Source organism: Equus quagga, chromosome 4 (genome assembly GCF_021613505.1).
Source record: "Equus quagga isolate Etosha38 chromosome 4, UCLA_HA_Equagga_1.0, whole genome shotgun sequence".
NCBI classification, from domain to species: domain Eukaryota; kingdom Metazoa; phylum Chordata; class Mammalia; order Perissodactyla; family Equidae; genus Equus; species Equus quagga.
The window spans coordinates 2979513-2994635 of NC_060270.1; the positions used below are offsets into that span (position 1 = coordinate 2979513).

The following is a 15123-nucleotide window of genomic DNA, read 5'->3' on the forward strand; positions in this document are numbered from 1 at the left end:
GGTTGTATCGTTGTTATTTAGGATTTTAGGAGAATGATCATGTTTCTAAGAGTTACACATCAAAGTGTTAGGGATGATGGAACATCATTTTGGCAACATACTTTCAAATGACTCAGAGAATAAATGAGGTTCTTAGCACTATTGTAATTTCTCATTAAGTATGAAATAATTTCAAAATAAGAATTATATTTAGATAAAAATAATTTTATATGAAATAGTAATATAGAGCAAATGGCATTTTATATAAGAACCAGAACAGAATACAGTAACTGAGTAATTTACTTTCAAAAAACAAAGTCTGAAATTGTGTTATTCATATAAAAATCAACTGCCTGCATATGGTAATAATTGCAAACAGTATGGGAAATGTGAATATACGTATTATAAGAGTTACAGAATTCTTGAAATTTGTAGGTATCATATTAGAAAATATAGTACTGCTGCCAATTTTTAGGGGGGAAGAAACTCACTTTAACCACTAATCACAAAGACGGACCAGGCAAAATTCTGGATTTCAGAATAGTAATAACATCAACCTGGCAACTTTTAGTGTGAACTCAAGATGATAGCTGTGAGAAAGGCAATTTATATAAAAATGCCAAACAGATTTCAAACTGATTCTTGTGTACACCTGATTTTGGTCCCAAGTTACATATTTGGTTAGTAAGGAGACTTCTCCAGCCTGATTTACTGGTCTAACCTGTCTTGGGCAGTAACTGGTAGCTGTAAACTCGGATTATGTAGGTCACTTAGGATCAGTGCAGTTTCTCTACCTGCTCATTGCTCATACCTTATCATTGTTGTTTACTTTTTAATTATGCAATTATTTTAAAGAATGTAGCAAAGAGTTCACTTAAAGGTAGTTTCATATTAACATACCAAAGCCCTTGAATATCCTTATATTACACATAGTATTTGATGATTCACAGTGTAGTAGCACCCATTTACTGCAATATTTCCTCACCAAACCAGACAGCAAACAGATGTTAATTATATGTCTATTGTTGGCCCTGTATTGTGTGCAATCCTATTGGGCCTTGATATTGCTTTTTCACTAGTGTGATATTGCTAAGTCTGTTTCAATAGATGTTTTAACTGGTTGTGGTTGCAGGACTTTCTGATGCACTCCTCTGGAGCTGTGATTTGTGAGTCTATCCCTGCCCAAGTGGTGCAGTTAGGCACTTCCTTCTCCCTCTTACCCTGTTCCCATACGAACTTCCCACTGTTCACATTTATCATACTGTCTTGAAATTTGTAGCTGTCATTTAGTTCTGTTTCCTCCTCTGAGACTGAGCTTCTTGAGGGTAGATCGCAATGTGTATTCCAAGCACCAATCACAGGGCCTGGAAGTATTCAGTGATTGTTTATTGAATGGGTGGAAGGCTATAAAATAATTTCATAGATGGGATGTTGTTTTTTGTTTTTCTTTTTTAAAAAAATATATATTCCTCCCACCAACTTCCCTAATTTCCTGGAGGAATGAATACTAGGTCAATGATCTTTAGATTTTATCTAGCTCTTTATTTCAGGATTTTCCATTTTCTTGGTTTTTGTTTTGTATTTCTGAAATGTAGACTGATTAATAGACTTTTCAGTAAGTATGTAAATTTTTTTAAGTTCTCTGACTACTTTCCTGACCTACTAAGAAACAGTTTTGCCAGTAGCTACTTGTTAAATTTTATTTAAAGGTACATTTTTTTATAAACTAGATTTTGTTTTATTTTACCTACAGAGACCAAACATATCTACAGAATATCCTTAAGTGATAGGTAGAACTAGAATGAAAATCACAGAATTTAAAATGAATAAGTATTCCTCTCAGGCTTCATGTGATTGATAGTTTTATAGAGACAAATTCTATACAAAGTTTTTTATTTTGTTTTGTTTTTGGCAAGGAAGATTGGCCCTGAGCTAACATCTGTTGCCAATCTTCCTCTTTTTTTTTTTTCCTCCCCAAAACCCCAGTACATAGTTCTATATCCTAGTTGTATGTCTCTAGTTCTTCTGTGTGGGACTCCTCCTCAGCATGGCTTGATGAAGGGTGTGCAGGTCCACGCCGGGATCCTAACTGGTGAACCCCAGGCCACTGAAGCACGGTCTGCAAACTTAACCACTACACCACTGGGCTGGCCCCTAGAGACAAATTGTATACTGTGGTGTGGTCAGCTACTTCATTTGATAATGTAAATGACTGATCATTTGAAGTGGAGTTCATGTTGAACTAGATGTAAGTGGAATCATCGTTTTTTTGAGTTACTTAATACTGTCAACTTAAAAAGCAAATTTGCCTGATACTTTATCTCAAAACGAGTTTATTCAGGAAAAGTCAAAAGAACTGCAATTTGGGATATACGTGCTATGGCAAACCCTAGGCAAATCCAGAAAACAAACCAGGGCAGATGCTTTTATAGAGAAAGGGGGAGAGGGCGGGGCTGTTCTAAAGGAAAGTCCACTGGGGGAGAGTGACAGTTCAGGGTGGCACAGCTTCTCATTGGCTGAGCTGCAGTGTTTCTCATTGGCTGAGTTGCAGCGTTTCTGATTGGCTGAGCTGTGGAGTTTCTGATTGGTTGAGCTGCGGTGTTTCTCATTGGCTGAGCTGTAGCATTTCTGATTGGCTGGGCTGTGGCATTTCTGACTGGCTGGGCTGTTGCTGGGTGGGAGAGAAATCTTCCTGAGTAGTAAGGTAGTTGCACTTCCTGTCCAGATGCCAGAGTCCAGCTCTTTCTGTTTGGTGTAATTGATGATGTGTGACAAGGTATGGCAGCTTCCCCTACAGGTTTTCCAGTCCAGTTTAGTTAAGGTTTCCTTTATTAATTTCCACAATACCAACTGTGAGGTTCATAAAAACAATTTGTTCATTTAATTGTCTTCTAGACTTGATAATTCAAAATAGTATGCCAATACATCTACCTATATGAGAAGTAACCCAGTTTCTACCTATCATGGAAACTGACTGCCTAGAAGTGCTTATTTGAGAAGCTGAAAGAAAGAAAAAGAAAATAGAAAATAGAATACAGAAATGAATGAAACTTAAGGATAATTGTTAACATGAAATCAATTATGAGGTTATCTTTTTATTTCAATATTTGAGTCAAAATATTCCTATTGTGACTTCTTGTTTTCTGTTTTACCTCTTTTCATAGGTAACTCCTTTTTCTCTTTACCAGAGAAAGGTTGATTGGAAGAGCTGAGGAATGAATTTGGTTGCTAGGATAGACTGAGGGAAATATTTGATGTAGGGTGCTTTTGTTCATTATTTGCAAAACCAGTTAAGTTATAGTTTGATGAATTTTTACAAATCTTTCAAAATGAAAGTGGAGTCATTGATAAATGTACTTGCTACATTTCTAAAAAATCAGTTATATCCTCTACATTAACACTTGGTTTTATAAACTCCATATGGATTTTTTTGTTACTACATTTAGCCATATTTTTAAATAAAATTTTAACGAAAGTTTGTTAATGCTATTATTTCATAGTGGAGTATGTAAGATTTCATAAATAAGTATGTTAAGTTTATCTTCAGCATTGTATTCCATACTTCATCACCCCAAATTATAAGCAAAGTGAATAGACTTCTATTCCATTCTATACAAAGAAAATTTATGTAAAGGAAATAATGCTAATCTCAATTTTAGATTAGGTAAAGTCCCCATGTGAAAACTCTGGTTTATTTTCCATGACAGCATGTATGGTTTCCAGCTGCTTTCCCTCTCTAATCAAAACATTTGCTCACAGTAACAGCTGCCTCTATGCCTTGTTTTTAAACCATTTGCAGCAAATCAAACTGGGAACAATGTGTCCATAGTAAGAAAAGTCATATTTCTGAGACATGTATGTCCTAAAACTTCAAAATAATAAAATAAGAAAGCCAATTCACAAGACAGTTATCTTTTTACTTTAACACTTTGTTTCACGAAACCCAAATACACAAAATTTACAATTAACACTGATATAGCGCAGCCCAGAAGTTTATAAATAATTGTTCTTTACAGAAGAGATCCATTTAAAATTGAATGTCAGATATGTACAATATGGTTCACAGCTTATGCACTCAGATGAAACATTTTGGGGAAACAGAATATAGGAAGTCAGTCTTTCATACAACAGTAAATTATTATTCTGAGTCATTGCCTGTGTCATGCTTATGAAGCTGCATTAATAAAAGTTCATATTCTATATATGACTATTTTAGATAGCATTTGACTCAAAAGATACATCAAACTGAATAAATGTGAATAACTATTTTGGAATACATTTTATAATCTATGTTCGCCAAAGAAATCCTTCCTCTGTTTATACACTTTTTAGAATACAATGGTTTAGTATTACCAAATTTGGCACAGTTTTAGAAGTAAATATTGAATTGTTAATGTTACTGTTATATTTTGGTGAAGAATTCATTTCTCTTTGTAAGTGTCATCATCATATCAAGGGAAGAAAAGAGTAAATGTAATTTAGATCAAACTAACACATCTTACTTTAAGCATTAAAAGATGTGTGTTTGAAAGATCTCAGTCCCCACACGTCCTGGAAATAAAAACCAGACAAATGATACAATAAAACTTCATGCATCCCGAAGAAGTCTGAATAACCAATTACTTAAAAATTTCACCATCTGCTCTCATTGAAGCAGCAAGACTGAGGCATTTTCCCGTGTTACAAACTATGATAATCAGAAAGTAACAAAATGAGAAATGCTTACATCATTTTTACCCCCTTTCTTATTTACCATTGTGGTTCTTAGTGAAAACTTGAGCTATACAAAGGAAAGGGGAGGATATTCCCCGCCCCCTCTCCTACTTGAGCGCTTATATCCAGTAATAGCTTTTTGCTGCCCTGGGCAGCCTGACAATACCTCATTTGGCCTCACACAGCTATTATTCTAGGAGGCAGCTAGTGAAGTGCCCCAATCCATCTGCTTGCTTTTCATGGGCTGATGCTTTCCTTGATGTTGACAGCTGTCTTAATATTCCTGGGCCACCTGCCACATAGTAAGTACGGTGCTCTAGGATATATACAGAAGTTCATCCCTCTGGTGGACTTTTCAGAACAAAAAGCTTAGCATTTTCTAAACTACACTTGCATCCTTGTTGAAATGCTTGGGGGATCAGCACTTTGAGTCTGTTCTCATACTTCTGAGGAGCATAGTGCTTATGCTTTGGGAGTTACAGTGTGATGAACTTCAGGTTTTCTCACATATCAAATAAGCTACTGAATTACAGTCTTTTTGTGGAAGTCACGGTGGTCACAGGAGATGGAGAGGAAGAGCAAACTGACAGTTATCTCCTCTATGAGCCTTCTTGGAAACTTCTAGACAAAAATGGGGGGCCATCTTGTATATATGCCCCTAGAAAGATTTCCCCTGTCATACTCGCTTTGCTCATCTGTTTCCCTGAGGAAAAGTACTTGGTCTGAAGCATCATTGTATCTCTAAGAAAGAGCACGCATCTGACACAGAGTTGGCGCTCAGGGACAAATCCAGGTTCTGAGGTATCTGAAGATTTTTACAACTTTGGGGGTCCTCTTTAAAGAAAAATGATTTAAAATTAAGAATAAAAATCAGATACAAAAGTGAATGAAAAAATAAACCATGCAAATTGCCAATTTTAAAAGGTTGACTAATATTACAAAGATCACAAGGTCTGGAATAACCATATATTTTTCCATTAACTGCCTGGAATACCTCTACAATACTTTTTTCTCATATTTTTGGTAGTATATCCTTTGAGAGCCTTTCAGGTGACGATGATGTTCCAGTATCATTTTCTCTACATATAATGGAATAATAATTCAGTCTGTCCTCAAGTGTGGTCGAGTGTGTTTATCACTGACAGCAGGGCTGTGTGAATGTGCAGCACTGTCTACTTATACACTCACTGTTTGTAGTACTGCCCTACAAAGGTCTGTGCCCTACAAACAATTCTGATAAGTTCTATTTTACATGATTTTCATCAAAAAACGTTTGGTGGGGCTGGCCCGGTTGCGCAGTGGTTAAGTGCACATGTTCTGCTGCAGTGGCCTGGGGTTCGCCAGTTCACATCCCAGGTGCAGACGTGGCACCACGTGGCAAGCCATGCTGTGGTAGGCGTCCCACATATAAAGCAGAGGAAGATGGGCACAGATGTTAGCTCAGGGCTAATCTTCCTAAAAAAAAAAAAGTTTGGTGAATTTACAGTTATAAAAATTGTATACACTGTGTTATTGAACCTACTCCTGTTATGAGAGAAGTTACATTAATTAGAAGTGACTCTTCCTCTTCTATTTTGTCTTGGGATGCCTGGAATAATTTTCCACAAGTCCCCTTTGCTATTGTACTTTTCAAATCTTGTTTCACCTCTACTACTGACATATTTTCAGTGTCAGGGCCTTCACCGTCTATGTCTTGACAGGACCTCCGGTCCTGCATCTTGGTGTAATGCTTGGTGAGCTGCACAATGGACACATTGGAATTTAAGCATAACCTAACCAAACTTTGGAGAGGCTGACAACCACATAAATATACCTCATTAAATCCAAACTAAACGTATTCCCAAGTCAAATTCCCCAGCAGATCCCAAATGCCCCACAATGACTCCAATACCAACTGACTTAGGAGAAGTGTGATGGGGGGGAAATCCAAGTGGAAAGAGATTGTGGTCTTAATCAATTGCAGTTAAAACATTTACTTCTGTAAATTTCATAAAAACACATGACCATGTGATCCCAGTGCCAGAGCATGCTGTGAGGGACCTTGAAGCTTCAGCTTCATCAGCTTCGCAGCAAATATGCTTCCCCTGCAGGCACTCACTAAATGTCTGCGGGACAACTGAATGAATGAATGACAACTGTGCTAAATTAGCATCTCTCAAATCCTCACAACTCTAAAATAAAATACATTTTTACAGAATTCCTAATGCAATCTTAGAACTTAGTATTCAGAAATTTATCATAAGTTCCGAATACCAGGATTTAGGACATCTAGGAACTGATAAATATTAGAAAAATAAATAAATGAAAATCCAGAGGACATTGTTAATGGCTTTAAGCTAATTTTTCATAGACAAAGTTTGCCTTAATGGAGGCAGGGCACCATTTGTATCTACAATTCACTCAAGTGCTTTGTTCTACCACAGTGTGGACATGAGAGTGTCCTTAGATACCGTTTCCTTCAGGAAGTAGTTGCTTTTGAGGAAAAAATATAGCATGGATCTGCATTGGCCTAACTGTTCACATTGGGGGCCTCTAATAACATTTACAATACCTTCTACACTTGCAAGCTGTCCATTAATAGAAGGGATTCTAGCTGGATGAATATTAGCATTTTTCCTACTGTTACTCTATCCCCACCAACACTGTAGAAAATTTCTTTATGAAGGGCTTTACACATCATGATTCTCATGCCTTCTCACTTACCGAGGATAATGGCTATTGAAGAAATATGACACTGCATTTTCCTTGAAAATTATGTTTTAGAGATATTCTCGGAGAAATATTATTAGTTAAAACCATAATTCAATAATAAATCTTACTGGCTCCTACCCACTTTTACCCCCAGGAAGACTTCCTGAACAATCCACCCTCTGGGTAGGCATTAGGGTGTAGGGCCTACTTTGGTCACAGGCCAAGTTGGGGACACATCTGGTAGTAATTTAACATTCCGTTGGGGAGATAAATTGTTTTCTAGGCCTTCCAGCTGGAGGGCATAGTTTGCTTCATCCTCTCTTTCATATCCTCTGGGCTTTCTGAGAAGTGGGGCTTTAATGGAGATTCTCCCCTAAGATAAAGCTAGAACTGGGAACTCTCTTGTCGTATTATTATAATATTAATTATTAATCAGTGCATTATTATAATACACTCATATTATATTATTCTTATATTATTATAAGTGTATTTTTCTAGCTTTTTCCTATTTTCTCAGACTCACAAAGAAGGAGGAAAGATTTCCAAAAGAGAAGGTGCTGGTCAATCCTGAGGGGCAGTCTGGGATGAACCCAGCTGGAGGAAACTGGGCTGATTTTATTGTGGTGGGTTACATGGAGGCAGAACAAATCAGGGTGAGTGCCTGGGGCTTTGGGGCAGTGAGTAGGGGCTGGTTTGCTCCTAGCAGGCAGCTGTGGCGGGCAGGAGGCTCAACAGTCTCCAGCTGGTGCTGAAATGACCAGGCCTTATACAAGTCTAGTCTACTCATAGGCAACCTTCTCCTCCTCCAGCACCCCAGAGCCAGGGGGCACCACCCCAAGGTACCTTCCTTTTCCTCCCCCAAGTCAAAACTGCATTGGACATTTCGTTTTTATTTCATTTACTCGTATGTATAAAATTTTTAGTGAACAAGCATACCATATCACTTCCCTAATTTCTACAAGCTCTCAGGGGCAGTTTGGCTTTAAAACAAACAAAAACAAAACGCCTGTGTTGAATGGGTCTCTTAAGTTTTCTTTACTAGCCACTAGAGTATAAAACACTAAGAAAATCCATAGTGCTGTGTGAGTGAAGTAAGCCAGAGAAGAACAAATACTACATGATACCACTTATATGATGAAACTAAAATAGTCATTTACAGAAGCAGGGAGCCAAATGGTGGTTGCCAGGCAATGGGGGAGTGGGAAATGGGGAGGTATCAAAGGATGTTTCGGTTCTGTGAGATAAACAAGTCCTAGAGACCCGCCTGCAGCCTAGTGCCCTAGGTAACAATACTGTACTCAATACTTCAACATTTGCTGAGAGGGCAGGTCTCCTGTTCTGTTCTTGTCTCAAAATATAATAACAGTAAGAATTCAGGAGGAAAGTTCTGGAGGTGATGAATCTATAGATTGTGATGATGGTTTCATGGATGTATATTTACCTCCAGATTCATCAAATTGTATACATTAATTATGTAGGGCTTTTTATTTTTTTAAAGATTTTATTTTTCCTTTCTCTCCCCAAAGTGTCCCGCCACCACCAACATAGTTGTATATTTTAGTTGTGGGTCCTTCTAGTTGTGGCATATGGGACATGGTATCAGCGTGGTCTGGTGAGCAGTGACTTGTCGGTGCCCAGGATCCAACCTGGGAAACCCTGGGTCATCCAAGCGGAGCATGGAACCACCACTGGCTACTGGGCTGGGGCCAGCCTCTATGTGGGGCTTTTTGTATGTAAAAAAATTGTTTTAAAAACGAAAACAACCCCTACTATTGTATTTAGACATGTTTTAAAGTAATCTTAAGGATCCCTGGATTTCCACATTTCAGTGACGTCTAACTACAAAATGTTTCAGCACTTACAAGTTTGAATCGTGGTGGCAATTAATTTAAAAAACCCTAACTAACCTGGATCAAGAAGGCCTGTAGAAGTGCTCTCACACCCCATCACACAAGTCAGTTACGCTGAACAAGAAGACGTGGACACTTGCACGTGGACGGGAAATACAACTGCTTTACTAGGAAGGAAGATTTCTCTCCCACCCGGCAATAGCCCAGCCAATGAGAAACTGCCACATGTCAGCCAATGAGAAACACCATAGTTCAGCCAATCAGAGACACCACAGCTCAGCCAATGAGAAGCCATTGTGGCCCTGAACTGTCACTCTCCCCTAGTGGACTTTCCTTTAGAACAGCCCCGCCCTCTTCCCCTTTCTCTATAAAAGCAGCACCCCGGGTTTGTTTTCTGGATTTGCCTAAGGTTTGCCGTAGCGAGCACGTCCTAAATTGCAGTTCTTTTGGCCATTCCTGAATGAGTTTGTTTTGAGATAAACAGGCAAATTCGCTATTTCAGTTGACAGAATCCTGATTGTTTTGGGCAGTGTCGTGCAGGAGGGCTGGCAGCTGTGTGTGACATGGAGTGAGAAGTTTAGTGCATCTGGGTGAGGCAAGTTCCTGAGCAGCGGGCGCCCTGGACGGGAACTGAGGCCGGCCTGCTGGCCCCGCGCGCCAGCGAGCAGGTGCCTCCGCAGCTTCAGCTCACAAACCTCCCCAAAGTCCGCACACTTTGTGCGTCTCGGCTGGGACAGAGGGCAGGTCTGTGACACAGTAGACGCGAGCGCTTTTGGGCGGGAAGCCCGGGACCGGCGTGGCGGCGGCGACGGGAGGGCGGGGCCGCGGCCTCCGGCTCCTCCTCCGGGGCGGGCGGGCCGGTGGGGGCAGGAGGAGGAGCCGCACAGCCGAGTAGGGCGGAGGGCATGGGCTCGGGGGGGGGGGGCGGGACGGCGGGGGGAGCCGGGCAGCGCGGGGCCAGGCCGGGCGCGGCCTCCGGGTCTTCCTTCTCCTCAGGGAGCCGGAGGCGGGCGCCCCCCGAGGAGCCGCGCAGCGCGGGTTGGGGCGGGGCCTCGGGGCGGGCCGGGAGCGGGGCGCCTCCCGGCTCCTCCTCCTCGTCCTCCCCGGGGGCGGGGGCGCCGCGAGGAGCCGCGCAGCGCGGGTTGGGGCGGGGCCTCGGGGCGGGCTGGGAGCGGGGCGCCTCCCGGCTCCTTCCCATCCTCGTCCTCCCTCGGGCGGGCAGGCCGGCGGAGGCAGGAGGAGAAGGAGCCCCGCCGCGCGGGTTGGGGCGGGGTCTGAATGGGGGCGTGGCGCTGCCCGGCTCCTCCCCATCCTCGTCGTCGTCCTCCCTCGGGCGGGCAGGCCGGCGGAGGCAGGAGGAGAAGGAGCCGCGCCGCGCGGGTTGGGGCGGGGTCTGAATGGGGGCGTGGCGCCGCCCGGCTCCTCCCCACTCCTCGTCCTCCCTGGGGCTGGCGGGCGGCGGGAGGAGGCGCCGCGGACCCCTCTCCGCAGGATCCGGGATGCACTGAGCGCCGGGTCGGAGCCCGCGTCGCTCCTGCGGACGGGCTCGGGCGCACCGCGGGCCATGTCGGGCGGCCGGAGGCGGGGCGGCGCCCCCTGGCACAGCTTCTCCCGGCTCTTCGGGCCCCGAAGCGCTTCCCGGGACAAGGAGGAGGAGGAAGAGAGGCCGGGCGCCAGCGCGCCGCCCGCTCCGGGCCGGGGCGCCGCCAGGTGGGAGCAGGGCGTCGGGTGCGCTCCGGGCGGCCGCTCTCGCCCGGGCGGCGCTGGGCGGGCGCTTCCGTACCGCTCCCTCCGCTGCGGAGGTCCCTCCGCGCCCGTCCCCTCCCTCGGCTCCCTCATCTGGGGACGCGGGGACCCGGACGGGCGGCCCCCACCCCGGCCCGTGACTCTGCTCCGGTCCACACCTGCGTCCGCTCCACTTCTGGGGCGAAGCGAGTACCCGGCCGGCCGTGGTGGGACGCGGTGATGGGACGCGGTGTGACGGGACATGGGGTGGGACATGGTGATGGGGTGGGACATGGTGATGGGGACGCGATGTGACGGGACACGGGGTGGGACACGGTGATGGGGACGCGGTGTGACGGGACACGGGGTGGGACATGGTGATGGGGACGCGATGTGACGGGACACGGGGTGGGACACGGTGAGGGGACGCGGTGTGACGGGACACGGGGTGGGACACGGTGAGGGGACGCGATGTGACGGGACACGGGGTGGGAGACGGTGAGGGGACGCGATGTGACGGGACAAGGTGTGAGGGGACATGGGGTGGGACACGGTGATTGGGACGTGTTGTGACGGGACATGGGGTGGGACATGGTGATGGGGCGGGCGGACGCCATCCCAAGACCGCTGGAGCAGGGAAGGTGAAGCCTGGGGGCGCCACCCTCGGCTGGTATTCTGCCAGCTTACTGGAGTTTTCTCAAAATGATTGTTTTCCAAAAGAATTGTGATAGGGTCCCCAAGCCTTCGTCGCGGTCTTCCTTCCGCGCGGGCACGTCTGAATGCCGCCGCCTGCCTTCTCCCCGTCTCGGGAGCGTCCCGAGGTCCCGGGGGCAGACCCGCCCTCCCGGTCCGGGAATGGAACCGGCCCCGCCGCAGTCTTTTCCGCTCCCGCACCCGCCGTAAAGCCCCGTTTCCTTAGACGTGTCCCGTGGGAAGCCCTGACCTGAGTCTGCCCGTCGGTCCGTCCCCGCTGGTGTAGTCTCCTTGAGGAGCGGGCTGGAGGCTGAGCGCGGAGCCACCTCCGGGGCCGCGCTCCGGGCAGGGCCTCCGGGAGAGGGTGCGAAACCGACTGCGACCCGGCCCGGGCGGCACCCTGAGCGTGCGGGGTGCGTGGTCTGACGCGTCTCGCTGTGTGTTCCTCAGCGTCTCCTCTGTGACCCTCTGTTAATGAAGTACCGCGTCTTTCCGGGAAAGCTCCTGAGGGAGAGTTGGAAATTCAGTTACGCAGGAGTTAAAAATAGTTGTGCCGTGGACTGGGCTCAGCCCAGCGTCCGGTCTGCCGGCGTGGGCGGGCAGCCTGCGGGGCGACACGCGGGCAGCCTGGGTGCTGGGGCAGCCGCGTTTAGGAGAAACCCCAGGTACTCTCGGCGACGGTGGGCGCTGGAGCGGTCTCCTAAGGAACGAGGCAGGCCAACTTCAGGTTCATGCCAGAATCGTGCTGAAACCCTACCTGCCTTCTTGCCCTATTTTGGCTTCTTAAGGCATGTATCAAATCTAACCTCGTCTCTAACCGCTGTAGCGACTAGTCTCCTGTCTACCTACCGCTTCTCTTCTCCCTTCTCCGGATGGGCTCACACTGTGGCTTTTGGACAATGAAAATTTTAATGGTGCTTATCGAACACTAATTTTGTCCTCATCTTCTTTATAACTTGCCAGATGTTAAGGGAATAGCAAATAATCCTTTGCGTGGGTGTTTTACCTTGTCAGTGAGCTTAAATCTTTCTTCTCAAGGATGTAAACACACAAAACCTTCACTGAAAGTTTAATGAAACAAATGGAAACGCTCAGTAGTACCGAACGTCGTAACAACACAACACCCTGGTGTTAACTTGACTGGAAACAGAATTGCGATTTGTCACTGTCATCTTCAAAATGCAAGAGCATTTTGGCTGTTTCTCTTAGAAGCAGTAAAAACTTGTAGTTTTAGTGTGACCCCGATTTACTTTTTGCACTGGTGATTTTAGATGCAGGGGAGTTGGTTCAGTAGACACGCAGTGCTTGGCTGGACTGAGAAAAGGGTACTTTCTTTCAAGAAACTGTGAGAAGCTGAGGAGACCACTTGAAAACAGTAATACTAGCACCTGTCGTGCATCTAGCACCTTACAATTTACAAAGTACTTTTCATGATATAATTACACCTTAGGTTGGACAAATCTATATGATCAGTATCCTCATTTTACTATAAAAAACAAAGAAACTTGCCCAAAGTCACATTGCTACTTTTCAGTCAGTGAGCAAGTATCAAGGCTCAGGCTGTGCCTGCAGCTCTGAGGTCCCTTAACATTAATTAAGGATTAGTGCCTGCATTCTGATTTTTCAGTATACTTGAAATGAAGTGCGTTCTCCCGAACTTGGATTGTATAGTCTCCTTTTCTGCACTCCCAGTGTTGACTTGTGTGAATTTTATTATGAAACTTATAGGAGTACAAATACAAAGTGGGACATAAATTTTCTTAAGAACAGAATTCTTTAATAATTCCTTAAGAACAGAATTAAAAATTAAACACAAACATAATCACAAGACCAATAAAAGTGAAACTTACAGCATTATCCTGATAACTGTTTGCTGGCTACTCACAAAATGCATATGGTACCAGTGGGACAAACACAGAGTCTTTGGGGGTCACCATGTCTGTACCAGGCCACAATTCAGGTTTTTGAGTATTCCGCTAAGGAGCCAAGGAAAACCTTTGCTTTTATGGCGTCCTATAAGTTATTTGGGCTTCCTTTGGTGTGAACACATTGTTTATGTATTGAGTTTGCTCTGTTCCAGTCTCCTTAACCTTCATCAATTAAAGAAGGCCTGTAAGCATCAACACTGTTGCATATGTGAGTTCAGGTTTGGGCACTTGAATTGCTTGTCAGTACTCACATCTTGAGTGGTTGACCAGACCCGGGAATGCTTATATTAATTTATTTTAGATTATAGCCATGAAAACTACAATTAAGGTTTTCATAGGAGACTTGAGAACTCCAAGTTCTGTGGATCCCAGTTTGAGAATCACTGCTGTAATGTTTAGCCCAGTTTATGAGCACACAGGGAATGGACTCATTAGAAGTGATAGGGGAGAACAGAGAGGGCTTCAGGTTTGAGGTGTTTTTACTTGGGCCTTCGCAGCACTGATGGTGTTTCAATAAGTAGAGAACTTAGGAAGATAGAACTAGGGAACAGGCCTTCTACGCTAACTAGAGGCCTATAGGATGTTATGATCTGTTGGGGGCTACATACCTTAGTGAGACAGAGTGAAAGAGGCAGTAAGAGAATTAGATGGGAGCTGGGTCATAACAGCCTCTAGACAGTGTTTGGCTCTTGGTTTAAAGGTTAGAGAATTTTTGCGAAAGCCTGTTAAGCAGACACTGCTAAAATGTGAAATTTGGAGGATATGTGCCTTCTGGTTTTCTTCACTTTGAGAAAATGCTCGGTTTTGTTTCTTTGCTGTATCACACATGATACACCTGTTTAAAATGAGCTCTGTACAACATTTGCAACTGGGGATCAGGTAGTAAGGTGAGAAAAGCATTTGTCAAGGGCTGCCTGTGGGCTTATTCCGGGGCTGGGTATTTCTACTTGCAGCATCTCATTGAGACCTCACCCTCAGCCTGGAAGGTTGGGGTGCTTATCACTATTCTGACAGTTGAGGAAACAGAGCGGGAGAGTGGTGGAGCCTGTTGGCAACTTAGGTGGAACGATTCTTTGTTGAACTGGACTCTCGTGTCCTTTGCAGGTCATTTGGCATCTGTGACCCCACCCACTAATTGCCAACAGCATCCTCCAGTCATTGGGATAACCCAAAACACCTCCAGCCAGATGGGCAGGAGGGAGGAGGATTTACCCCAATCATGAAAAGAGTAAGTCTCAGGGGTGAGATTTGAACTTGGGTTTCTCTGACTCCAAAGCTCTGGGTTTTTTTCCACACCATCCTGCCTACCACCCTTGTGAACTATGCTCCTTCAAAACACATTTGAGCATTTAAGTCAATTGGACCTTTCCTTACTTTGTTACTGAATGCATGGCAATGTCGCCCATTTCAGATATATTCTTTTTGGCTATTCCTTTGAGTGTCCCACTATAATGTTATTGATGGAAATAAGGTAAGACGGGACCACTAGACCCAAGGACAGGGGCTGTGTCTTATTCATCTTAGTGTCCCCTTTACCTGGCTCA

The 15123-nt window shown here is 44.8% G+C and overlaps 1 protein-coding gene across 3 annotated transcripts in view; it reads left to right on the plus strand.

Annotated features, from left to right (window-relative positions):
• The first annotated feature begins 10496 nt into the window (after window positions 1–10496).
• CRYBG3 (crystallin beta-gamma domain containing 3) overlaps window positions 10497–15123 on the plus strand; it is a 106172-nt gene continuing 101545 nt past the window's right edge. The window contains exon 1 of one of the 3 annotated variants that reach the window (XM_046658032.1): window positions 10497–10943. In XM_046658032.1, coding sequence (XP_046513988.1) covers window positions 10512–10943 — 432 coding nt within the window. In that variant the 5' untranslated portion in view covers window positions 10497–10511. The remainder of the gene's footprint in view (window positions 10944–15123) is intronic. The other 2 variants (XM_046658033.1, XM_046658034.1) reach the window with 2 other exon arrangements.